Source organism: Chinchilla lanigera, unplaced genomic scaffold, assembly GCF_000276665.1.
Source record: "Chinchilla lanigera isolate Chin_1 unplaced genomic scaffold, ChiLan1.0 scaffold00076, whole genome shotgun sequence".
NCBI classification, from domain to species: Eukaryota; Metazoa; Chordata; class Mammalia; order Rodentia; family Chinchillidae; genus Chinchilla; species Chinchilla lanigera.
The window spans coordinates 9763031-9789672 of record NW_004955477.1 but is presented as its reverse complement, the minus strand read 5'-3'; the positions used below and the strand labels follow the sequence as shown (position 1 = coordinate 9789672).

At 47.5% G+C, this 26642-nt stretch overlaps 1 protein-coding gene across 13 annotated transcripts in view; it reads right to left on the bottom strand.

Moving 5' to 3' along the window:
• The window catches only part of Jakmip3 (Janus kinase and microtubule interacting protein 3), a 146466-nt gene that overhangs the window by 38032 nt on the left and 81792 nt on the right, over positions 1 to 26642 (bottom strand). For 9 of the 13 annotated variants that reach the window (XM_013503117.1, XM_013503116.1, XM_013503115.1 and 6 more), the window contains exons 3-9: positions 22982 to 23479; positions 7924 to 8139; positions 6430 to 6549; positions 5265 to 5411; positions 4173 to 4304; positions 2790 to 2825; positions 2258 to 2317 (exon numbers count right to left, since the gene is read on the bottom strand). In XM_013503117.1, the coding sequence (XP_013358571.1) occupies positions 2258 to 2317; positions 2790 to 2825; positions 4173 to 4304; positions 5265 to 5411; positions 6430 to 6549; positions 7924 to 8139; positions 22982 to 23479 (1209 nt within the window). The remainder of the gene's footprint in view (positions 1 to 2257; positions 2318 to 2789; positions 2826 to 4172; positions 4305 to 5264; positions 5412 to 6429; positions 6550 to 7923; positions 8140 to 22981; positions 23480 to 26642) is intronic. The other 4 variants (XM_013503121.1, XM_013503123.1, XM_013503124.1 and 1 more) reach the window with 4 other exon arrangements.

The window sequence follows — 26642 nt, the reverse complement described above, 5'->3', positions numbered from 1 at the left end:
CGTGGTTGTTCCAGGAGCTGGACTGGTGAAGAGTGGAAGGAGAAAGGACTGGGATCTGTATGGGTAAATGGTTTCTGGACTTAACCTTCATGCATGAGGAACCAACATAAGCCCAAGAATGAGTACTTCTTCTGATGTATGGTCACTTTTCTAGTTATAAATTTCTGTTGTATCTTTACAAGTATTAGTTCTTGACAGGTTGGAATAGAAACCAAAACAAAATGAGTCCTCCATGGCCTAGTTTGAGGGGTCCTGCCTTTGGGAATCCCCCTGGGACCCCTAACTCTTTATGGTTAGCATTGGGGTTGTTGCTCAGTGGTAGAGCACTTGTCTAGCACACAGAAGTCATGGGTTCAATCCCCAGCATCTCAATAAATAAACAGCAACAATACACTCTTAGGTTTCCTCATTCTAGGTTTTAGAAATATTATAAAATCCAAAACCTGGCCACCCTTTTTCAGTCACTTAGGGTCCCTTCATTGGCCAACTCTGTGAATTAGCATCTGGTTGCTGTGGCCACCAGGTCTCCCTGTTAGATCTTCCACTAGAACCTTCTAAGGAAGCTCCTCCCTGGGTCCCAGGACCACCAGCTACCCCACAGACCACTGTCACTCGTCCCTGTCTGCATGCCCTTCCCAGGTACCTGCATCCTCTGACCTCTGACCAAAACAGAACTCTAGGCTATTTCCCTGTCCCCCTTGACCACCACCTGCCTCTCCAGCTGAGTAACCACCTGACATTTCCTGAATTGAGCCACTGCCTCTCTGAGAAAGTCTTTCCATATACTCCAATCTTTTCCCAGATCCCCACTGAAATATCTAGAAAACAGACACTCTGAAGCATGAACCTGAGGTTCCTTTACTGAATTTCCAGCCCCTGTTGTTGGCTGATTGTTTATCTTCAAGCTTGCCAGTGGCCTGGCCTCCTCCTGTCACCCATGTCTGGGTGGGCCAGGGGTTTTCCTGTCACCCCATGTCCAGTCAGAGGCCTGGCCTCCTGCTCTCATCTCATGTCTGGTCAGAGGCCTAGCTTCCTCCTGTCACCCCATGTGTGAGAGGAGCCTGACCTTTCTGTCACCCCAATCCAGGGAGGCCTGGCCTCCTCTGATCACTCAGGCATCCTTTGTCTGTCTTCCAGTTGCTCCTGTCTCCTCGACACTCTACTTCACTCTTTCCAGGTTGCAGTAGCCTCCTGATTGCTCCTCCTGCTGATCTGCCCTGCTGATGTCATGTCTTTCTTTGCTGAAACATCACTGGTCCCTTCATGTTCCAGCTCTTTACAGTTCAAAGGCCACTGCAAGCTGGGGTCCTCTACAGCCTGGTCTAGGCCTTCTGTTTGACTTGCCCAGCTTCTCCTTTCTCCCACAGGAACCTGGACAGCTAGAGTAGCAGTGCCTCTGCATAATTTCCAGTGTCCTGCAGTGACCCCAAAGAGAGAGGGGCCCTGGTAACCTCTTCCTTTTCTTCAAGCCTTTCTAAGGGCCAGACAAGCAAGTGTCTTGGCTGAGGAGCATCTCATGGCCCATCGAAGAGCACTGCACAGTGTTTAAAAACAACACACGTATTTTACAGAGAGTTGGAGACAAGTTAGTTCCTTTGGGAATTTCTCCAGTGACTGCCTTAATAAAAATCAGTTTATCAAAAAGGATTTTACTCCAGAGAAATTCCCCTAGGACTTCAATGTTCCTAGGGGTGCAGGTCTGCTGTGTGGGGCCTGTGTGGGCTGTGGACGAAAACTACGGCAGCCGCACCAGTCACTGACCTTGAGAACTGGCAGCATGGCAACTTCTGGATCCAAACTCATCAGCCACAGCGGTGAAACCACCCACATCCTCCCTGACTTTCCCAGAGACTGAGGCTGTGCCCAGTGCTTTTTTTTTTTTTTTTTTTTTTCCACAAACTGTACCAGAACAATCAGCATTCCCGACAAACAGTTCGAAGTATAAATATAGCTACCACTTCGTGAAAAACCCTGGAGCACATCTTGTTTGCGTTTGGTGTCTCCTGGATGGCAACCTTAATGAGCTCCAAATAAGCATAATAGTTCTCTGTTTTCAGCTAGGTTGATATGATCTCCGTTAACAAAATTTAAATTTATAAACAGGATATTTGAGTGTTATTTTGGTTGTTTCAGAATAACAACTTCTAGAAGTCATAAAATTATTTCCTTTTCATCTCCAAAGAAAGAGAATCATTCCCAAGAGTTTTTCTGCAAACTGAGATTTTACGTCCACAGATACCAGTGTTCCCTCCTTTACCTTGGGGAGCTTCGCCATTTTCTTTCTTTGTTTCCGATACCTTAAAAGCTTATCACGCTCCTGCAAAAAACCAGTTGGAGAGATTTTTTTAAGTAGTTGAACAGCTCCATCAGTTTCATAATGTTTGCATACTGTCATTTGGACTGACTAGTCTTAAATTGGCGGATTGTCCCTGTGGTCATAGACATACTGTATTTTCCCAGATGGCTGGGGTAGCTCTTCCTCTCTGCCAGCCTGGAACACACGAGCCTCTGTTTAGATGGGCTCTGAGCTCCTTTACTGCCCTCCATCAACCATGAGCTCCCCTTCCATTTGCATCTTGGTGTCAGTGGGTGGGGGTTGGTGGGAAGAACTGGGGTGTTGGAGATCTGACGGCCCAGGCTCCTCCTACGCTACGCAGTATTCACACTAGTGATTAGGCAGCTGCTTCTGTCTACACTGCGAGGAACCATCAGCAGAGTGGGTCCCGTGGACAGCCAGCACAGGACAGGGAGACTGTCAGGTCAGGAGAGAGACACAGATTGGTACTTACTAACACGCTCTTTACATAGCCAGCAGTTTCGAGGGTCTACGGAAAGAAAACAGCATGTTATAAAACAGAAGGTGCAGACCTTGCTCCTGCAGGGACCTGCAGAGCCCTGGAGTGGCCTCCAAATTCCCATTGCACCCTAGCCGCAGAATCATGTTGCTCAGAGTCCTTTGGGCCATGCACTACCATCCTGAGAGGGAGGTTCTACCCCAACCATCCTTTTTCCTTTCCTGAGCTGATCTGCTGAGGGCTCCCTGAACATTCCAAACCCCAGGAACCTCTGTTCAGAACTGGTGGGCCTTCTGTTCACTGGGCAGCATGAGAAAGAGGCCTTCCTTCAGAAATTGCAATTCTGTACAATGTAACTGACCAAGGTTTCATCCTTTTCCTACTTCCATTGTAAATTATTGTTATTGTTCAGATTGATATCACTATGTCATTCAATAGAAAAGAATTCAAAACTCAGTCATGACCAAGGTAGACTGCCTTAGTGACACTCCTTCCCACAGCCCAGGCTGAGGTCTTTCTGTTCCTTGTCATGTGACTTTGGAGGCAGCTTTAGTATTGAAAAAGGCAGTGACAGAGAAGCACTGAGGTCCTGCTGCTTGCTTACAGTTCCTTCTGAAATTATCTCAGCATGGGTCTGCCAGGATCCCAAGGAGATGCAGAAAGTTAGGAGCCCCCAAATTGGGATAGTAGGAGAGTTTCATGAAACACTAGTTCCCTATTTGTAGGGAACCCACAGGGACAGAGCAGTGGAAGGGGCTGTGAAGTAGCCCCCTAAAAAAATGTATTCACAGCCAAATCCCCAGCACTTATGATTGGGACCTGATTTGGACATAGGGTTGTTGCAGGTGTAATTAAGTAAAGGATGATAAGATGAGGTCTTTCCGGAGTCTGGCGGGCCCTAAACCAAAGGTCTGGCCTCCTATAAGACAGAAGGAAGGGAGACTATTCAAACAGAAGAGGAGGCCAGAGGAAGACAGAGGCAGAGATAGGAGTGATGTGGTCACAAGCCAGGGAATGCTACAGCCCCCTAGAGGCTGCCTGGGGAAAAGAGCAGACCCAGGGGGCCCTGGAGGGAGCATGGCCCTGCCCTCCAAAAGCTTAGAGTTTGGGCTTGTGGACTCCAGAACTGTGAGAGGATGAATTGCACCTGGACTATGGAGATTTGTTACTAAATCAGGGACTACTGCTGGCCTTGGGGCCCCAAGGAGTAAGAGTGGCGAGGAGATCCTGGGACAGAGCTGTCTAAGAGGGCCACCTTAAACAGTGATCAAAGCTGGTGACCCAGCCTGAGAAGGCTCCACAAATGCTTGCCCACTTTTCCCTCCATCCCCACCCCTGGGAAGCCAGGACAGGCAAGGGTGTGTGGTATGTGGTCACCTTGGAGAGCTCATCAATGAGGCTCTGCTGCTCTACAATTTGAAGCTTCAGGAAGTCCACCTCCCTCTCATCCTGACTTTGGTCAAGGTCGTTGAGGGAGCTGGGTCTTCGGATGATCCCGGCTCTCTGCCTCTGAAACACCAAGTGGGCTGTGTCACAAGTGGCAGGAACGCGGTCTGGCTGGACAGTAGTGCTGGGCTCGTCCCGCTGCGCCTGCAGGAGCAGCTCTTGGTCACCTTGGCTGCAGGCCAGGGCTGCTCTGCTCGGGCCTCAGAGCAGCTGGCTACAGAGCCCACAGAAAACTGAAGCCTATGTCTTGGCTGGGCCCCATAGTGAGAGTGAGGCTGTGCAGCCTAGCACCACACACAGCCAAAGTCTGCCCAGACGGGAAACCAAAGCACCCTTGAGGAGGAGGTTGTGGAGCTACCAGTGCACACGTGTAGGCTGCACTGAAGCTGCAGCTCAGGTTGAAGAGAAGGCTTTTCTGTTAGGAAGGGACTGGGGGCATTCCTGCCACTGCTCCCCATCACGCTGAAATACTTATTGGCTGAACTTGCTTCATGGCCTCTGGACTCCTTAGGGCCAGGAGGAAAACAAAAATACCACTAACTACACATGATCAGACTTAGAGGCCCAGGCAAGAGTGCGGCCTGCCTGACCAAGGCTCAGTGTTCTGTGCCAGACCTGCTCCTCCTGACCCTCTCGGAGGTCAGGATCCTAGGGCCTCTTGCTTGCTTCATCTGGGATTTTCAGAGTTGGGAGCTTGCTTGCTCAAACCCCTGGTGTTGGACATAGGCAGAGAGGCCTAGGTGGGAGGGGATGTGTGACGGGCTTAATGGGCCTCTGCTCAGCTCTCCTTCTGCCTTTCTGCCCTGGCAGGCACCACACCCTTCCTTCCCAAGATCTGCTCTCGTCTGAGGCTTCTCTCCTGCAAGCAGGCTCATCTTGGTTCCTCACCCATGAGACTAGCCTTGACCCTGAGGGCCAAGTGTGTGGCAGGCTCTGCCGTGTCATTAGACAGCACAGAGATGTGGAGGGCGCTGCTGGCCAGGCTGTGCACAGCTGCTGCCCTGCCACCTGGCAGACCCTTACCATTTCCATGTTCTCCTGGGTGACAAATTTCAACTTGCTTTCTATTCGCCGTAATGTGTGAGACAAATCTTCATTTTTCCGAGTAAGGCGTTTGTTCTTATCCAGCAGTGGCTTGTACTGACTTTCAGCTTCTCTTAAACGCTTTAACTGAAATAAAAGTTAATTATACCACATGATTTTTTTAAGTAACAGAAAACAGACAGGTCTCTACCTACAGTCAGCAAACTGACCAGACAAAGCTTCCGCTCAAGGGCAACATTATCAGCCCACTCGGGCCATCTCTCTATCTCCTCAGGGTCTGGGTGCCGGGATGTGCCAAGGACCACCAGGATGTGCATGTGCTCAAGTCCTTACATAAAGTCATGGGTGTCGTATTTATACATAACCTATACATATCGTCCTGTATACTTGAAATCATTTTGGATTACCTATAATACCTGATACAATGTAAATAATGTGTAACTAGTTGTTACCCTGTATTGTTTAGGGAATATCGGCAAGACAAAACAACAATGTGTGTTCAGTACAGATGTGATTTTAAAAATATTTTTGATCCAGTACCGGTTGAAGCCACAGATGTGGTACCTGTTGGTACAGGATTAGTAGGTACACAGGGCCAGCTGTATTTACAAAGTTTGGCCTAGGCCCCTGGTGGAGCCCCCAGGTTGACTGGTGCTCTCCATCCATGCAACACTCAGGAGATCTTTGGATGGGGATAAAGTTGAACTACAGCATTCTGGGGCCAATGTTGTTTGCAACTAAGAGGTGCAGTAAAGTTATGCTGGCCCCCTTGACCATTCCAGCCACTCTGAGCAGCTCTCATGCCCTCTGTGAGCTCAAGTCACTCAGAAATCTCAATAGGTTTGAAGACTAACAGTGACAGCTACATTGAAGGGCAGTGTCTTTACACATCTCAGGTCACACGTAAAGTTCGGGATACTTGTGCTGTGGTAACACAGATCAGGGATCAGCCAATCAGCACATAGGGACCAAGTTTGGCCCGCCCTTATTTTTGTTAATAAAGTTTTATTGAAACTCAGTCAAGAAGCCTAAATGCAAATTACTTGTCCTTTCACCCAAGGAAGTTTGAAAGTAGGCACACCCCATCTTTCCCCATTTTTCAGCCACAAACTTTTAAGTCCCAAAGATACTCCGCACCACTCACCAGCTCATTCCTTTCTTCTGACAGCAAGGCATTGCGGTCCTCCAGTTTACGAATGATGGCACTTAACTCTGCAATTTTAAGTTGGAAGCGCCGGGCATCTTTTTCATCCAACTGCTGTTCCTAAAACAAAAATCAACTGCAAATAACTGTTCCTAGATGCAGATATATAAAATATTTGCAAGCACAACCCATTATGGAAACCAAACTCTTCTGCATGGTCACTGCCCTTGCTTCCAAATGGCTGCTGGTGGGTGTGGGCCCTCCTGGGGGAGGTGCCATGCTTTGAGCGCATGCACCACAGAACAGCAAGATGAGGACAGAATTGAAGCAGAAATGTCTGGAAGTATGCAAATGTGGAGGGCAAGAGCGTGTAAGTGCCAGCACACAAGAGTGATGAGATGAGCTACATGCTTTCCTTGAGGCCACTGTCCAGCTGCACTTTTCAGACAGGGGCCTGCCTGACCTATCAGTGGGCAAGTCACTTTCACAGGATGAGCATAGGAAAAGACACACATTACAGACTTCTGAAAGTTGCTCTTCCAAGAAGTGTGCTCCCTCAAGTTGAGTTTCTAGAAGGTCACTTTTGCAACCACTGGAACACCATCCAAAAATCAGTGAAAACATTTTAATCCAGTGTCAGTCTCTGGAGTGAATGCAATAGTCTACCAAGCACCAGAGCAGGAGAGGATGGTTCTAACTCAAGTAAGCTGCTTATGATATGACCACAAAATGCTGCTCTCTATTCTTACAATGTCACTGTCCCACAGCTAGCTCAGCTGAACCAGTTTTCCTGCCTGGGTCCTCTAATTGAACAAAAGAGTGTCCAGAAAGGTTCTGGACATGGCTCGAGTTCCTCATTCAATGGGTGCAGGAGAGGCTAGGGACCAAAGACCCAGAGGGACCGTGTCAAGGGTCCATGGATCTAGAATTCCCAGGATATTACAGACCAATGCAGAGGAATCTGAATGAGAAGCAGCGATGACATGGATGAACTTGCAGCCTGTGTGGCTGATGGCTGACCTGCACGGTCATTTACAGCCCATGGAGGAGCAGAAAGTGGCATGGTCACATGAAAAGCAGGTGGGAGTGTGACTGGTGATGTGAGTGCCAGAAACAACTGCATGAGGGGCCAAGCTGGAGACGAGGGCATGTGGCAGCCAGAAGCCTGTGCACATGGGGGTGGAAGCAGCACACACTCCAAGCACCTCATCTCCCACCAGCCAAGGGCAAGAAGTATCAAGGACCCTTATCTACCTGGGGGCCCAGGAGGCAAAGGACTAGTGGTTGCTGTTGGTGAGGAAGAAAGGAGACTGTCTACCAGCCCTCTTGATCACTGCTGATAAAGCGAGGGCTCGGGGGCTGGCTGGAGGGCTCCAGGGCAGAAGGGTCTACCTGGACTTGGGCCAGGGAGCTTCCCACACAGGGCTGTGCAGCCACATGGTGATGTCTCTCTGTGACTCGGGGCCAGAAGGGGTGAGGCCTGGGGTTGCTTACAGGGCTTCCTGAGTGGTCTGAGGCGTCTCCTGCACCGCTTGCATAAGGAAGTTCCCGTCTGGGGCTGCCTGGGTGCCGCTCAGCCTCTCTGGCCTGGGAAAGCTGCTCATCTAGAGCCTCTTTCTGAAGCTGCAGTCTTTGGGCATGCCCGGCTTGAACCCCTAACTCTCTCTCCAGCACGAAGACTGCTCTGTCTTTAAATTTTATCTCCTCCATCTACAAGGAGAACAGAACACAATCACACACGCAGGAAAGGTACAGATCTACAGTTACTATAGAAACAGGCAGTGTGACACTGGGAGGGGTCCCCACGGTGGCCGCAGCCCTGCAGCATCTTGGGTTAGGAGACCAGAAGAAAAGCAAACCATCCTAGATGACACAAGGCACTTCACACCCCAGGCTGCTGTACCACACCCCGGCCAGGCCTCAGCTGGTTCATCCTAGGCTGGTGTCAGCCAGCCCCTTTCTGAGGGGACCCAGGCTCTGTGTACCCCTGCACCACCAGCCTGACTGGCCAGCAAGATTCCCCATCCCCATTCTCAGCGTCTGTGGTCACAGGCATCATCGGGCAGGGCTGAGGGAAGCCTCCCACTGCTCTTCCTTCCTGCTGTACACTGGGTAGAGAAGGGTAACACCCCAAATCACCCATACACACCAACAGGGGGGATATGATGAGCAAGATTCTTTTGTGCACGGCAGAGATGAAAGTGATAAATAGGAGCCCTGGTCCAAAAGCTCTCAAAGCCCCTTGCAGCCCTGATTGCTCACCATCCTCAGAGGTGCCAGACAGGGGAGGGCTGAGTGGTGGTGGTGGGGCACTCCTGCCATCCTTCTCCATCCATCTGTCCTGGACCTAAGGTGTAGCTACAAAGCTGGAGAGCTGCACAGTTGTTTTCAGGCAAAGCTACTTTTCCTACCATCTTGCTGCAAGCCAGCGCTTTCAGGGTGCAGTGAGGGCATCTGGACAAGCAGGCTCTGGAAGGCAGATGTCCAACATGTCTGTCCCACCCTAGGACCTACATGCTGGCCAGGCTGATGACTGTGAGGGTTCTGCAGTATTCCCCACCTTCCCTAAAAGGTGGCATTCTTTGCACTCACCTACTAATGGCAGCAAGAAACCCTTCCACATGCAGCTGCCAGCTGCACTTGGGACCTCTCACTTGGACTGCCCCATCTACATGTGCATGGCCTGAAGTGAATCCCACCGAGTGGACCATGCATGTGGAGAGAAGGTGGAACTCGAGTGCTCTGGACAGCACTGGATTTAAGGAAGATAACAGTATCTTTGGGGAAGAACAACTCAGTTCAAACCATATTTTCAAACAATGAAGCAGACTAGACCTCTTGCTGCTCTGCTTACTGTTTAAGGTTGAAATAAGCGAATATGTTAGTCATCTGGTCAAGTTAGCTTGGAAACAAAGAGATGAGATGTCTAATTAAACCAAATCACAAATTCCCAGGCAAGCTATGAACAGACCAGAATACAAAAAATCCTTAATTGCTAAATTCCCATTTGCTGGAGCACACAGCAGTATGGAAAGAGGTAGCAGAGCCAATTAGTGAGACAAAGCAGCCAGTGAAAATGAAACCATATCAATAGGCAGCTCTGTTCTGGGGCCCAGCACTTACACACAGACATTTACAAACATCACTTCTCCTCCACCAGGAAACAAGAAAGTGAGTCTCCAAGTGCCAACTGGGAGCTGGCTTGGAGTACAGGAGCGACCTGTGTGAGAAGCCATCAGGTAGGAAGGTAGACATTCTGCCCATGCAAAGCCCCATTGCCCCCCACCAAGGAAATGCGGGAACAATGCTGTCATGTGGGCACAGGATGCTTGCCTAGGAATTGGTGACAAAGTCTCCCATACCCGTGGGTCTCTCACACTGAGATTCCTCAGTCAAGTATGTATCTACATCTTCTACTCCTTCTATCTTAGGCATGAGGTCTTGGTGGGAAGGAGAGCGTGTGCCTGCAGGACACCAGATCTGGCCCAGATCAAGATGCTCTGTGGAGCTGGGTGGCCCCTCACTCACAATGAGCTGCTTCTGACCCAGTGCATACATTCAAACATGCGTCATGGGATTGTGACCAATGCTTGTGTGACCAGCCTGTGAAGCTGTCCTGGGCAGTGCAGGTGGAGGCTTCCTGCATGTGTGTGGACTCAGACCCACACACGTGGCTCTCCTCTTGCAAGGGGTTTAACCAAGTGTCTATTAGTAAAGCCACAGGCTGAAGGCCGTGACATGCCATCCCTGGTGTTTCTAAGTGGCAGCTGACCCTTACCCTCCCACAGGGCTGCAGAGCCCAGAGGGCAGTGCGCCTATCCCATACCCCAGCCATCTGTATGCTGACATCGACGTGGCTAGCCTCCCAGTGAGCCCAGAACTGGGGAATTCCTGGGACATGGATTTCCAAAGCTGAAACTAGGGAGTCCTGGTAAACCAGGATGAGTCAGTCACCCCGCCCCCAGGATGGCTGCAGTGGCTTCCAAATGACTTCCCTGTGTCCTCTCCTGAACCAGCCTACTCTGGCCCCTTCAACCACAGAGTAAGCTTTTACAAAGAGATCAGATCTCTTTGCAAAACATCCTCCCCAAGAATAAGGTTCAGAATCCTTATAGGAGCCTACAGGTTGCCACATGAGCTCCCACCGCCAATCCTAGTCCCCCATACTGCCCCTCACTCCCAGTTACAGAGGCCGTCTGGAAACCAGAGGGAGGTCTGTTGGGGTGGTGGATTCCCAGGGAAGGGGTCTACAGGAGGCAGGGAGAACGGTCCTTTTTCAGGGAAGAAGACAGCTCTCTGTACCTGGACTCTTTCCTGCCTCTCCAAGTACTGTACTGAGAACACAGTACAATGCTACAAAGCAGGTGCTCCTGGACAGCTCTGCACCAGAGTCAACAGGCAGACTCCTAGCCCAGCCCCCACACAGGGTGCAACCTGCTGCCTGCACTTTACAAGCACCCTTGCTGATGGTGAAGGATCCTGACAGGATCCAGCCACCACACTGCAGTGCTGAGGTCCCCTGCACACATATGCCCCACAGTACCCCTCAAGGACTCATCTTACAGGGTGCATCACCCTGGTGTGGTCACTCATAGTTGTGGCTGCTCTCATCTGCGCTGGCTGTGCCTCGGTGTTACACGCAAGACCTCTGCCTAAGACATTGGCAGAGTGCTTACTACCCTATAGCAAGTGTCCTTAGAGAAAGACAGGTGTCCTAATCTGCAGAGGCCTCCTGACCCAAGTAATGGGCCCTCCCCTGTGACAGAGGTGGCTCACTCCACCTCAACCTATCTTCTTCCAGAAGGATCTGCATCTCAGGGGACCCTCCCTGCCTATAAACTCTGTCCACAGGAAACCTGAACATCAATGTGTTGCACATGCCAGGCGAGGCTGCTGATTTCCAGTAGATGTGTGGGAGATAAGAAAGGATGTGGTGTTTTCTATGGGCTGCTATTTTCATGGAGGAAAGGTCCTGGAGAGGCTTAATGAGGTGTTGAGAGGAGAAGAAGCCCTGTCACTCAGCCATCAAAGGGCCGAGGAAGGGAGGGGAGATTGCAAAGAATACCCAGACAAGACAGAGAGTTTGATACTATTCAAGGTGAGACTCAGGGAGCGGAGAACATGGAGGTCTGCTTGCACATTCTCAGGTGAATGTGCCCGAAGAAACAGGTCCCCAAGCATCATGCATCCTTGGGGTGGGGTCTGAGAGTCAGAATAAAGAGGAAGAGATGACATTTTAGGTCATAGAGATGAGCCCAGGTGCCCAGAGACAAGCTAGGATCTGTTGCATATCTGAGCATCAACTCTGGGAATTTAGTCCTACGATAATCTACCAATACGATGGGAGCAGTGGTTCTTAAACCTGTGCTCACACAAATCACCTAAGAAGCTTTTTTTAAAAAAAAATAGCAAATTGAAACTTATGATTCCCAACACAATGAAGTAGTTGGCACTGGGCTTTTCTTTGTGCAGAAAGTAAGTCTGGAAACTAAGCAAAATACACAGAGCAGGAGCAGGATGCTAGAGACAAGGAAGGCAGATGAGGAGGGCCCTGATTACTCCTAGCTTTTCCCATGAGGCATTCTCTCAGCTTTTCCACCAGGAAATAGAGCCAAGCAGAAAACAGAGGTTCCTTGGGCAGAAGAAATCAAGATCAAAATTTGATGCTTTCAGGGCAACTGAAAGGATTCTGAATCATGTTCTTATTCCCAGGGAGGAGCTAGAGTGCGGGTACTGGGGACAAGGCAGTGGTAAAACACAGCTCCAATTCCTTGGAGCCTCGAGCTAGTGCTGTGCACATACAAGACAACCCTCAGAGGCCGCACAGAGACCAGCTTCTGAGAATCTGCACTGTGAGCCGGGGGTAAGTGCCTGTGGGACATTCAGTTCAAGCTCAGACAAGGTAGAAGGTCTTGGTGAGTGCTCTAGGCATTCACTGAGACCCTGAAAAGGCCACACTCTAGAGTCAGGGTCATGTCACAAGGATGAGATGTTCACACTGAGAAGAGAGGGCTGAAATAACTCCATCCTAAGACCCTGCAGACAAGCCACATAAGAATCCAGGTAGTCTGCTGCTAATTCAAAGGTCTTCCAGAACAAAACTTAGCATTCTCTGGACAATGACAACAGAACGCAGAGCCTCTATAACATATCATCCAGACTGTCAAGAATATAACAAAAAAATGACAGGTAAAGAAGTATGAAAAAGTAACCAATAAGAAGATAAAACAATCAAAGAAGCTGACTCAGAGATTACTAGAGTTAGCCAATAAGAACTTCAAAAGTCAACTGTGATCAATAGAAAGAGGCCAGGCATGGTGGCACATGCCTGAGGTAAGAGGATTGTTATGAGTTCGAAACAAACCTGGGCTACATACCAAGACACTGTCTAAAAAAAAAAATTAATGGAAAGAAAGCCAAAGGTTAATGGAAAAGAACTTTAAAAAATTATAATTAACATGCTAAAATAATCAATATGATTAGTACATTAAAATATTTTTCTCATAGAGGTAAAAATGAATAAAATATAGTAATTCAAATGATAATTAGAATTTATAAAAAAGCCAGGTGGTGCACACCCATAATCCTAGTACTCAGGAGACTAAGCTGGGAGGATCACCATGAGTTCAAGACCAGCCTGGGCTACATAAGTGAGTTCAAGGACAGCCTGTACTACATAGAGAGACCCTGCCTCAAAAAAAGTCTATAAAAAGAGAATTTTCACTAAAATTCAACACATGGCATCTAAAATTAACAACTCATTGGAAAGGTTTTAAAGCAGACTGCATGCAGGGGAATCACAGAACCAAGGTAAAATAATAATAATAATAAAAGAAGAGGCACAAGAAAATAAAAAAAATAGTTTAAGAGAGATGTCAGTTATAATTCAAATGTTGAATACACATGGAATTGGAGTGGTAGAAAGGAGAAGAAATATCTTACTACATAATGATCAAGAGTTTCCCAAATCTAGTGGAAGACATTACTTCAGATTTATGAAGCTCAGCTGGCCCTAAACAGTGTAAAAAAACATAGGAAAACAAACCTAGACACATCATAGTGAAGTTGTCAAAGACCAAATGAAAATCTTATAAAGGCAAATAGGGGACAACTGTAAAAGAAGACTTTAGAATGACATCATCTGAGTGCTCAGAGGAAAAAAACACTGGCAACCTTGAGCTCCACGTCAATGAGTATGTCCTTTGCAAAGAAGGCAGGTTAAGACATCTTAGACATAGGAAAGAGATCCTCTGCCCGCAGACCCATACAGCGAAAAGTCCTAAAGGGAGTGTTTCAAACTGAAGGGAAAATATCTGAAATGAAAGTCAGAAATGGTGAGATATAAATAAGTACAAAAGACTATAGACTGCTTGAAGGAACATTCAAACCCTTTTCTTTTGGGGTTTATAATGCATGCAAATGTAAAATATATGACAATAGTAGGAAAAGAAGGGGAAATGAAGTTGAACTATTGCTTTTATTGGGTTCTTGTATTTTGGGTGTGTAGAAAAATTAATGATGTGACAGCAGATGGCAATTTAAGGATACATTTTATAATTTCTAAATAACTACTCATGCAGTAATACTAAGTGTGCAGTGACACTGCAGGACAGCAGAGGGGACAGGAAGGACAGACACAGAGACAGACAGACAGACAGAAACAAGGAAAGAGAGAGGAAAAAAGGAGAAAAGAAGAATGAAAAATAAAAGAAAAAGGAGTTAGGGTTGTGGCTCAATAGCAGAGTATCTGCCTAGCATGGCAAAGCCCCGAGTTCAATCCCCAGTGCATGTGGAAGGGAAGGGTGGAGAATAGAATACAAATCATCAATATTAGAAATAAAAGGGAACATCATTACATGTTCTTCAGACACTAAGGGGATAACAAAGGGATACTATGAAAATTTTTTGAAAATTTATGTGAAATGGATGCACTTCTTTAGAAATACATTTTGCCAAACTTAACACAAGAAGAAATAGGGCTGGGCATGGTGGCACACACCTGTAATCCCAGCACTTGGGAGGCTGAGGTAGGAGGATCATTATGAGTTTGAGACCAGCCTGGGCTACAAAGTGAGCACCAACGCCAGCCTGAACTGCACAGTGAGAATGTCTCAAAAAGACAGAAAAAAAAATTGGTAAGTATTAAATTTAATTCATAATTTGAGAACATTCTATAAAGAAACTAGTCCCAAAGAGCTTTACTAGAATTTTCTTCCAGACATTGAAAGAAGAGATATAATACTATCAAACAAATTCATTGAAAGAATAGGAAAAATAAAATACTTTAAAATCATTGTATGAGGCTAGCCAGATCTGGACACCAAAACTGAGTTCCAATTCAGTGGGGGAAGAGTCTAGTCTTCCCCTAAATTAGTCATATAATAGTTGGATATTCACATGGCAAATACAAAATATTTGCCACTACCTCATACCATTCATAAAAGCTAATTTTAGATGGATGATAGAATTAAATGTTTAAAAAAATCTGGAAGACAACACAAAAAATATCTTCATGTCTTGAGACAGACAAAGGATTTTTAAATAGGACACAAATAGCTCACACAAAAAATTGATAAATTGGATTTCCTTAAAATTAAGAACTCTTGTTCATCAAAAGGCCTGGCAAGCGCAAGGTCGTGAGTTCGGTTCCCGGTACCGGAGAAAAACCAAAAAAAAACCAAAAAAAACCAACAACAAAAAGGCATTACTGAGAAAATGCTTGGGTTAGACACTGACCGAGAGAAGACAGGTGCACTACATACATCTGACAGACACTTTGTGTCAAGAACAGAGAAAGGATTTATGAAATCATTCAGGAAAAGACACATACTCCACTTCAGAAATGGGCACGGATGTGAACAGATGCTTTACAAAAGACAGCATGCACGTGGCTATGAGAACGATGAATTTTTTTTGTTATTTGAATAAATGGCAATTCCAATACTGGCAAGGATGTGGAGTAAAATGGGACCCATCTGAAGGCAGACGAGGGTGTTGATTCACCTACTTTGGAAACCTGGCAGAATCCTCTAGTAGGGTGAGCATTTGCCCTAGCTATGACTCAACACATTTCTTAGCCCTTACAGATGCCATGAAGAGTAAGAGCATGTGGCCACCCAAGGATGAAAGAAGTATTCCCAACAGCCATAATTTGGAAACAGTTCAAGTGTCCTTCAGAGAAGGACAGTTAAACACACTGTGACAGAACCATTCTGAGCATGCTTTCTGATATACTTCCTATGGTGGCAAGGACACACAAAAGCAGTCAATAGGAAGGAGGGGGTCTTGGCTGGAAGTGGTTTGCTGACGTTGAGTCTGGTGGCTATACTGTGAATGGAGGCCAAAATTCATCAGGTTTTCCCTTTACTGTACAGATGTTATTTCTCTGTTTTCACAAAAAAGGGAGAGGAACAAATCCTGATGCCCAGGCTCTGGAAATTCTAGTTTAATGGGTTTGAGTACAAATGGTGTTTGTACAAATGGGTGTTGAGATTTATTAAAGTTCTTCCCAAGTATATCAGAAGCAGGTGGCTCAGTGGACACTGGGGGTGAGGCACCTGTAGACAAATGCTCTCTAGGAAAGTGTCTTACCCCTGGGACCCTCTCTCACTTCGTACAGTGTGGGGCACACATCTGCACCAGCAAAGATTTGCTCCCCAAGGATCAAATAAATAAGCAGCATCTAGCTGCGGCTGGCTTGGATTTGCAATCAGAGATCTTCAGCAAAACCTAAAGTATTAGCCAGGACCAAGTGGAGACTCTGCTGTTGCATATGGCAGTGGCATTTTTGAGAAGGTATTTGTGTTGGACTTTGTATGGGTCCATTGAAGAGAAAAGGCCTCCACATTCCTGGCCACCCTCCTGAGGTAAAACTGGTAAAATAAAAGCTGTGGAAATGCAAGAACAGGCTACTCCCCCAACCTACCCCTCTACCCTGGCAAGTATCACTTTGGGAGGAATCAATCTCATCTTTATAGCCATCTTTTTATGAGGTTTTAATTACTGCTGTATATTAGCATTCCATATTAACTAGCTGCCTAGACAACTGGGGAGAAGAGGGTAATATTATAAATCACAGATTTTTATGAGAAAGAGGAAATTGCATTTTGTTGGTAATTCTTCAGTTTTATAGAATTTTTAATAACAGGCTGAGCTTGTATTTTAGCAAATGTATTAAGTGTAACTGTGTGCATTGCAAAGCTGTCCCAGCTTCAATAATAACCCTGCACAGATGTACAGCTGCCCCCAGGGGCTGTAGCACAGCACAGCTCTGCCTCAGTGTGTCACAGGCTAAAAGCTTCAGGAAGATAGGGATATGGAATGGTCCTCTCTGCCTGGGCCTACAGAGGACATCACAGCAAACCAACCAGCACTTTGGGTGTCAAGTACCTGCTCCTTCCACTTCACTCTGATACTCATGAAAATCTGCCAAGAAAACCATCAGCAACTCAGCTTTTCTGGGAACCTGCATAAGGATGCACACAGAAGAGGAATCATCTCCAGGGACCTCTGTAAAAGTGGGGGTTATAGCAGAATTGCTGGAGTCTAAAAATGGTGTTTTCCAGGCTTTGCCAGGGAGATTCTACTCGGGAGTTGTAACCTAATATTCCTGCCTGAGCTATTCTGATACATGCAGGAGTGAAGAGGCAGCTCTGACCAGTCAGATCCCATACTGTGGCCTTCTGGGCAGGACTGGCAGTTACTGAACACTCGGTAATCTGGGTGTCTCCAACAGGTGTATTGAGGCTCCAGAAGCTACTAGGTGCCACCTGGGAATGTACAGTGACCATGTCCTCACTGTGCTCTCCTCTCCTGTCTCCCTCTTGACTTCTCTCTGAGGCTTTGAGCCATACCAAGTCATTCCTCCAGGCAACACTTAGTATCGGGGACAATCAAGACCCTGAGAGTGTTATGGTTTAGATCTAAAATGCCCCGGTCCAAACCTTCATATGTTTGGAAAGTGACTAAATGATGGGTTGATAGTGGACTTACTGTTAGGAGGTGGGGTCTGGTTGGAGGTGGGTCAGTGAGGGTGTGACCTGGAAGGGTATATCACTATCTCCAGCCTCTCACTCCTCTCTCTCTTTCCTGGCTGCCATGGACTGAGCACCTTTTTTCCACTATGCCTTACTGCCATCCTTTTTCTGCCTTGGAGCCAGCTGCCTCTGTACTGAAACCATGAGCCAAACTCACCGTCTCCTTAAATTGTAGGTGTCAGGTATTTTGTCCGAGACAAGAAAGTAACTAATACAGATTTTGGTACCAGAGAAGTGGAGTTGTTGCTGTGACTATACCTGACCATGTGGTTCAGAAGTGTTTGGAACTGGTTCACAGGAGAAGCATGGAAAGATCTGGAGATGTCTAATAGAGTAGCCCTAGAATACTGTAACCCAAGCTTGGTGGGAGATTCTGGTTGGAGCTCAGAGAACTAGAATGCTTGTAGAAAAGCAAAGAGTAAAAGCCAGCTCAGGAGGTTCCAGTTAGGAAAAGGACTCTATTGGAAGTAGGGCTAGAGGCCATGTATTACACCCTGACAGAAAAGTCTTCATTTTTGCCCAGGTTCTGAGATTTTTGTGGGAAACTGAGATTAACAGCAGTGGACTAATTAATCTATTAGAGGAACTTTCAAGGCAACCTAACATTTAAGCATGGATACTTATGGCTACTTTCAGCCAGATTTACAGTAAGAATCAGGAGCAAAAAGCCCATTTTAAAAGTTCTTCAGTTTTCCCATAAAGCAAGTGCCTGAAAAGTGGGGGCAAAGGACAGCATGATTGCTAAACATATTACCATTAAAAATAAGCCAAGTGTTTTGTATCAGGACAATAAGAAAGGTAGTTTGAAGTCCTCTCAGGAATCAGCAAGACCCCTACACCTTATGGCTTCAACTGTGCAAAACCATAAAGCTTTCTCTTCTGGTTTTTGTCTAGATGTCCCCCCAAAGTCTCATACAGTCATAGGGGTTTTGGGGGAGGTGGCTAAATCTAGAGTGTGTGATTGAGTCCTGGTTTAATGCTGGGATTAAGTGTGCTGGGATTAAGGGTGGGTGTTATGGTTTGTGTCTGGATGTCCCCCAAAGCTTCATGCAGTTATAGGGTGGGCTTCTAGAGTTTATGATTGATTCATGGTCCAATGCTGGGATTATGGATGTGAGTGCTACACCTGCCCTGGGGTGGGTAGTTGCATACGATACAAGGGAGGGAAAGAGGCTTGCTCTCTACTGCTCCCCTCCTTGTGATCTTGTTACTTTTGCTGTCTTCCACAGCCATGAACTGTTGCCCTCTGCCATGTGCCTTGGTGCCAGCTGAGTATGGACTGAAACCTCTACAAACTGTGAGCTAAATAAGTCTCCATTTGTCTTACAAATGAGAGAAAAGTAACCAAGACAGAATTTGGTACCAGAGAAGTGGGGTCATTGCTATGACTGTGCCTAACCATGTGATTCAAGAGCCTTTGGGAATGGCTCATGGGAAGAGTTTGGGAAGGTTTGGAGATGTCACTTGGAAGAGTAGAGCTGAAACATTTTAAACTGTTCTATATGGGAGATTCTGGTCAGAGCTTGGAAGACCAGAAGGCTGATAGAAATCCTGCTGGTAAAGACCAGGTTTGGAAGGTTTCTGCTGAGGATTGCATTGGTTGTTGGAATCCAGATGATGTGTGTTATAACTTGGCAGAAAGTTTGTCTACATTTTGCTTGTGTCCAGAGACTTTGCCTGAGACTGAGAGTAAGGGCAGTGGACTAACTAATCTGGCAGAAGAAATTTCAAGGCAGTCAAATGTTGAGGTAGTGGCATGGCTATTGTTGGGGGTTTTTAGCCAGATTTATGTTAAGAATCAAGAGCAAAGAGCCCAGCAGGATGATTTAAAACATTGTGAGTTTGGCCAGAAAGAAAGCTCCTGTAAAGCTGTGGACTTCAGAGATAGAGCTGAGGAGATCTCGATTGCTGAGGAGGAACAAGAGAATTGAAAAGATGGCCTGAGGGCATCAAAACAAGCAGCAAGTCTCCACCCTTTGCAGCCTCCAAATTACCACGGTGAAAGACTTTGCTTTGAGAAGAAAGCCGCAGAGTGCCACATTTCAGAATAGTGGCAGCACAGAAAATTTGGTCCTCAGAATTAAATTCAGAGTGCTCAGTGATCCAGGCACTTGACCCCTAGAGCAAAGAGAGAAGAAAGCCTGGCTACTGCTCCAGCTGGCAGCAGACCTTAGTATTATCCACGTGGTGCTGGTTTTAGGTGCATGCAAAATGCAAGAGTTATGAGGTTAAAAAGGCTTCCATCTCAATTTCAGAAGGCCAGGGAGGCCAGGTAGTGAGCCCCTGAGAAGGCAATAATGTGAAGCTGTTAGTGAGAAGTCTAAAGTACAGTGGAGACCTCAAAAGTTTGGAAAAGTTAGGAATGTGGATCATCTAAGGAAAGTTGCAAGGACGGAGCAAAGCAGGCCTAAGAGAGAAGCAATGGGAGCTACAACCACCAGAAACGCCATAGGGATGGAATTACACAAGAGCTTTGGAGCTCACAGTTTCCCTCACATTGCTTCAAATGTTGCACATAGAACTACAGGACTTAATGTTTGCTGTGCTGGATTTTGGACTTGCTTTGGTCCCAATGCTTTGTATACCCTGTTTGTACTTTTGGGATGGTAATGTTTATCTTGTGCCACTGACTGTTGAAAGTGTTTAACTTTACATTTGTTCAGGGGCTCACAGCTAAGAGTTTGTCTTACATCTCAGAGGAGACTTGGGACTTGATGTTTCAGCAATGCTGAAACTGTTAGGACTTTCGCCATGATTAGAGACGGACTATAATGCGTTTTCCATAAGGGGATGTACATGAGTCTTTCGGGGGCCAGGGGTGGAATGTTATGGTTTGTGTCTGGATGTCACCTCCAAAGCCTCAGGCAGTCATGGGGCGGGCTTCTAGAGTTTATGATTGATTCATGGTCCAGTGCTGGGATTATGGGTGTGAGTGCTACACCAGCCCTGAGGCAGGTAGCTTGCATAAAGGGAGGAAAAGAGGCTAGCTCTCTACAGTTCCTCCCTTTTTGCTCTTGCTGCTTTTGCTGTTTTCCACTGCCATGAACTGTTGCCTTCTGCTATGTGCCACTCTACCTTGGAGCCAGCCAAGTACAGACTGAAACCCCCACAAATTGTGAGCTAAATAAACCTTTCCTTCATTAATTTTGGGCATTGGGTATTTTGTCTCAACAATGAGAGAAAAGTAACCAAGACAGTGGATGATTGCTGGATCAGTCCATTGATTGGATTGACATTCCCTTAATCCTGGTAGACTGGATATGCAATAAGGGACAGACAGAGGCTTGTCTCCTCCTCTCTTGTTGCTTTTGCTGTCTTTCACTGGTGTGAACTGTTGCCTCTTTTCATGTGCCACCCTGCTGGGAGGCAGAGATTAAATATTGAAACCTCTAAAACTGTGAGCTAAACAAACCTTTCCTCTTTTAACTTTGGGTGTCAGTTATTTTGTCTCAGCAATGAGAAAAGTAACAAAGACACTTTTGTTTGAGAAAAGAGCCCCTGAGAAGGAGGGCTTGTTTAAAAAGGGCCACTAAGGAATTGGTTCCCTAGGATTCATTCAGTAGTGTTCAACCATTCAAGCACTCAGAGGCTTCTGCAGCCATGGTCCAAGGGGCAAAGCTATGCACCAGTTGGCAAACCTTGGCATTAGCCATGTGCTACCTGTTTTACAGGTATCCTCCCAGAGTTGTAGGGTCATGGAGGCTTCCATTCATGTTTCAGAAGACGGTCTTGAAGGCCAGACAGTGTGCCTGAGAGGATAGTGCATGAAGCCATGATAGTGATGCCAAAATTGCAATAGAGACCCTAGAAAGTTGAAGATGTCAGGGATGTGGAATGTCTGCTGAGTAAAGCTGCAGATGGTGAGCAGAGTCACCCCAAGAGAAAGGCCATATGTGTTGCAACAGGCAATGCCATAAGGGTGAGGCACTTCTGTCATGGACACAGCACTAAGAAGTTTCCGAGTTGCTCTGGGTTTAAGGAGAGGATCCTATAACTTCTGGAGACATGGGTGGAGAAATAGGGCACACAAAAGATCTGAAAGGAGAATGCTAACAACCTTTTCAACAATGGCTGTGGCAAGTAAGAAGACAAGGCAGAAACACTTTCAAACTCCTCATAGAAAAAATTTTCTTACCAATAATTCCACACCCTGTTAAAGTATCAAATGTAAGTTTGGAATAAGGACAGTTCACACACACAAGTTCTTATAAATTTAAATTGGTCTCCATCCTTTTTGCTTTCTAAGAAGCTACTAGAGAACATGTTCTAGCAAAATGAGGAATATGTTTCAGCACTGGGGAGGACATGGGAGGGTATGATCTTGAAAAGAGGAGTGGGGTCTTCAGGCGATGATAAAGGGGTTGGGACATGGGTAGCTTGTTGGAGGGAGAGCAGCTCAGGTAGAGAGCCTGTGGTTAAGAAGTATCCAACCAAGTCAGATAAGAGTGCTGTATGGAATTGGGCAGTGAGTGTCCCTCCTAGGACAGTCTCACAGCTGCTTCATTTTATTCCCTGGACAGACAAGCTGGGGCAATGTCACATCATGTCATATGGGGAATTCACCTAATTCTCACATGTAGGATCTTGGGTCAGATCCTAGGGTTGCTAAGGGCAATGCCAATATGTGGCTCAGGAGTGGTGGATGAGTCCTGTGGAGCAGGGAATATCCTGAAAAAGGACAGGGGGCCTTCCACATTAGGAATTGGGGGCCCCGTGTGTCCACTATGGCAAAGACTTCTTTACTTCACAACTCCCAGCTTCTCCTTTCTGGCCATGTCCAGAGGATTACTACAACCTTTCTGGGAAGTTTCAAATGCTGGTGCCACGTTGCTATCACTTCTGCAAACCAGAGTTCCAGGGAAGTAGGAGGAATGTAGGAATGTCCCTGCCCTAGGTGCCCTAGTTGGAAAGATAACTGCAATCTTTTGGAGGTGCCTCAGTGCCTAGGGGCTCTGAGTCCTGAGGAAGAACAGGGTAAGAATGAAGGCATATGTCACCAAGGTAAATCTCTACTTCTGGCACATTACTGAGAAAATGCACACCCCAAGGGGGAGGAATTAGTGCAATCAACCCCCACAACATCAGGAAAACATCAAGGCAGCCTTAGGGTCTTGTCAGCACTGGGGACATCCTAGTCTTGACTCTCTGGATCCAAAGACTCTGAGTTTGAGAATTCACTAACTAAAATGATGTGATTCTTATCATCCACATACTGAAGCCTGTTTGGTGTTAAGTCTAACCTGACACTGAGAGCAGGAAGCCTTTCATAATGCCTTCTGTTGGAACTGAGGAGCCCTCACTTGTAGATTTCTTGTTTTAGCCCAAGTGGGAAGTAGGCAGCATAGCTGGTAGTGATGGAGGGGCAGATGGGAGGTTCTGCCTGCCCTGTGAGGGCTTGGTTCATGCTCTTAATAGCCTCAGGTCTCTGGGCTACTCAGAACCAACAGGGAGGGTGTGAGGGGCCAACAGAGTGACCAGAGCCACATGCACTGCCCACCCAGCCACGTGTCACGTACCAGCCTGCGGATCTCTCGCTCACACTCCTTCTTGATGCGGCTGATCTCCTCCTGGTGCAGATGGTACACACTCCTGATCTCTGCAGCCTTGATCTTGTCTGCCTGGATCACTAGTGTCAGGGCCTCCTCTACCTGCTTCTTGGCCCCCTTGAGCTCTGTGATCTCTTGCTGCATTTTGACTTTCTCCACCTCGAACCCCTTCTTGGCCTCCTCCTTGGCCTCACACAGGAGCACTGTCTTGACCTTGTCAGGTGCGCCATCGCGCATGGTGTTGAGCAGCGCCTGCAGCCGCTGGTTCTCGTTATCCTTGATCTTGATGACCCTCAGAAGCTCGGCTTCATGCTGCCGCAGCAGTGCCTCACGCACAGCCTGCAGCTCCTTCATTTTCTCCTCGTGCAGCTTGGTCTTGAGCTCTGTGACCAAGACTGCGTGCTTGCGCTGCTCGTGTTCACGTATCTGCCTCAGCTCTTGGCTCTTCTCCCGCTCCACTCTGCTGACCTGAAAAACAACAGAGACTGCAGTCACCAGATCCCTGAAGGCCTGAATCTGTATATGTTCAAGCAAATTTGGAGGACTTGTTTCTTGCAAACCTAGGAGGTATCCTCCATCCTGGAATGTGCCTTAAAATGTCAATTAAAACCCCAAATCAAACCCATGTGGTAGAGTGTGGATATGCACCATGGACTCTGCAGCATACCTAGCTGGGCACTGCAACAGAAGGTCAGACTGTGGATATGCTCAGCTTACGGAAGTCTGCTCTGGGCCTATCTAGGAGCAGCAATGCAGGGAGGTGAAGCCACAGCCCAGGAGGTCAGTAGGGCTTCTCCGCAGGCACAGTCCTATGGGAAGCAGGGTGAAGGCACTGACAGGGTAAACACATATGCAGGGATCTTCAAGAGGGCTCTGCCTACTTCCACCAACCCCTGCTTCCTCACCCAAATAGTGGGGATGCTGCACTTATATACTTCTATGACACTCTTGACAAATGGGGAACATATAAGCAGCCAAGCTGTCTCTCTAGATGATGTCTAATCTCCAGGTTTTGGGAACACTAAGACTGTGGACTGCATGTTTCCCTTTCATCCAGATGCTTCAACCTCTGGCTGAGTGGTTATACTCCTATAATCTGCAGACCTCAGGTGCTCTGGATGAAAGAATGGCTAAAATCCAGAGGTGTTCTGATCTGCCCTATGGCTAGAGACTCAGAAGAGCATCTGTGCAGCAAGTTTGCTCTCACTGCCTTCACCCCTCTTAGGTCCCCACCCTGCTGGGGAGGTAGGCTCACCTAGCGCCACGGTGTCAGGTCCACAGTGGTCTCCTGTCTCCCAGAGAGCACTGGAACATGGCACTGATGCCCTGCCTCAGGAGACTCATAGGCTCCAGCCTTGCCTGGCTACTCCTGCCTCAAGGACAGCGTGCCCAGGCTTCCATGCCTCTCAGTTTTGGAGGGAATCATGGTCTTTCTCCTTCTGCCTGTGCTCCTTCTGAGGCTCCAGGTCCACCCTATGCTGCTGACCCCCAAACTCATCTCTGGTTGGGCCCCTCTCTGGATCACCAAAGGCCAGCCCACTTGGGGATGGGACCATCCCCCATCTTCCTCCAAGACAAGTCTGAGGCCAGCTTCCTTCCTGGAGGCTGCCCTCACTCTCTGGTCCTCTTGGGTTCAGCCAGAAGCTGGCCCAGCGGCACACAGGAGGATTGCAGCTGCCCCTAACATCTCACTGCCAGGCCCAGGAGGGCTGTCTAGGACCCAGCCTCTGAGAGGAGGAGGTGGCCCTCTCTTAAGGCTGGATTGCTATTGGCTTGCTGCTCTGGCTTGCTCCCAATAGTGACCCCACCCCCTTTTATAGAAGGTGTGCATGGTCCTCCTGTTATAGGTAGTACCTGTGGGAACTTTTCTCAGACATGCCTGCGGAGCCACCTGCCAAGACCCTGAAAAACAGCCACCTAGAGACCTCTCATACTTAATCTGCACAGGCAAACCCCTCAGGCTCCGCCCATCTCTATGGTCTCCCATTCCTTTAGGTGGTACTTTGCTGGAGCCACTCTTCTGGGCTCCACCTTCCCTCACCTCCAACCCCCAAATACCAGCAAGCCTGCCACAGCACCTCCAAGCAGACACTAAGTCTGGCACCTCCCTGCTGTCTGCCCCAGGGCCGTGTGATCTCCTAGCCCACCTCTCTGCTCCGCTATCTTCAGTCTCTCTTCTAAATAAAAGCAGTGTGCCCTCAAGACTTCACCTGCATGACCTGGGGCTGCTCAGACTGATCTGAGGAGAATGAAGTATGAGTTTCAGGCCTCTGCTCCCTCTCATGGCCCAGGACTTTCCTATGTGCCATTCTGCACCCTTCCCTCAACAGGGGCACAAACTCTGGTTCACAAACCCTGGGCCAACCCCGGTCTCTCATCCTCCTCAGTGCCCCTCCCCAACCCTGCCCATCTGCTTCTGTTCCTGCTGCCTGATGCTGTCCTGAAAAACTTGGCTGGGACCTCTGCAGTCTCCTGGTGTTATTCCCTCCACCACCCAGCCCTGTCACCACTACCCAGACTGCTATTCCTTAAGACAACCATGGCACACATACCCCAGCACTTTACGCTCTGCACAACAATGATCACTCTGTATTAGTCAGCTTTCTGTTACTATAACAAATACCCCAAATAAATCAATTTATAGAGAAAAGATTTATTTCGGGTCACTATCTGGAGGTCCTAGTCCATGATCAATTGGCTTCATTGCTTTAGGCCCAAGGCAGTGTCATGAAGGAGGAAAGCTCTTCATTCAAGGCTGGGTCTTGAAGGAGAAAATAAAGGGAGGGACTGAGGCCTCATACCTTTTCTAATGCATGTCCCAGTGAAGGGAAGACCTCTCACTAGGCCCTGCCTCCTAAAGTTTCCACTACCTCCCAATAAGGCCAGGGGCTGGGAACCAAGGGCATTTGGGGGACATTTAAGACCAGACCAGGTTCTCTCTGTCCCTCTCTCTGAAACTTCCAGGAGGCCCCTGACCATCCCTAACTGTACACAAGACGAAGTGGCAACAACCCAGCTGTTTGTAATAGCATACTTCCTGGGTGTGCCTTGTTTATCTCTGTGACTGTTCTATCTCCCTCCTCAACCAGAGGCGAGTTTCCTGAGAGTGGTGGCAATAGTGTATTAGCCTTGTTTGGTGCTATTTTCCCCTCAGGACAGGCATGTGGCACTGATTCACAGTAGGTGAGCAGTCCTCTTGTTCTGTGGGGTTCAACCCTGAGACCCCACCACAGGGATCTCCTAAGAACCCTGCAATGCCTAGAGAATTCCACCCCGATGTCTGTGTGTGTCTCTCTCTGTCCCTCTCTCTGAAACTTCCAGGAGGCCCCTGACCATCCCTAACTGTACACAAGACGAAGTGGCAACAACCCAGCTGTTTGGATTTCTGCCTAGGTAAAAGCCTATTCAGAAAGCATAGAGCAAACATATTAATTCCCTTTCCATTTAAAGCACATCTCTTTTTGTCAGGATATGCAGGTTCTGGATATGGAAAAGGAAAGATTTTTATGTTATTTCCGGGTCATTTTCAGTGTGATGATTAGTGAGCCCTTTTCTCCCTAGGTGGACCACTTCAGGAAGATTCTAGAACACGCTGTGTATAGGGAAGGACGGCAGGGGAGGGAGATTATTA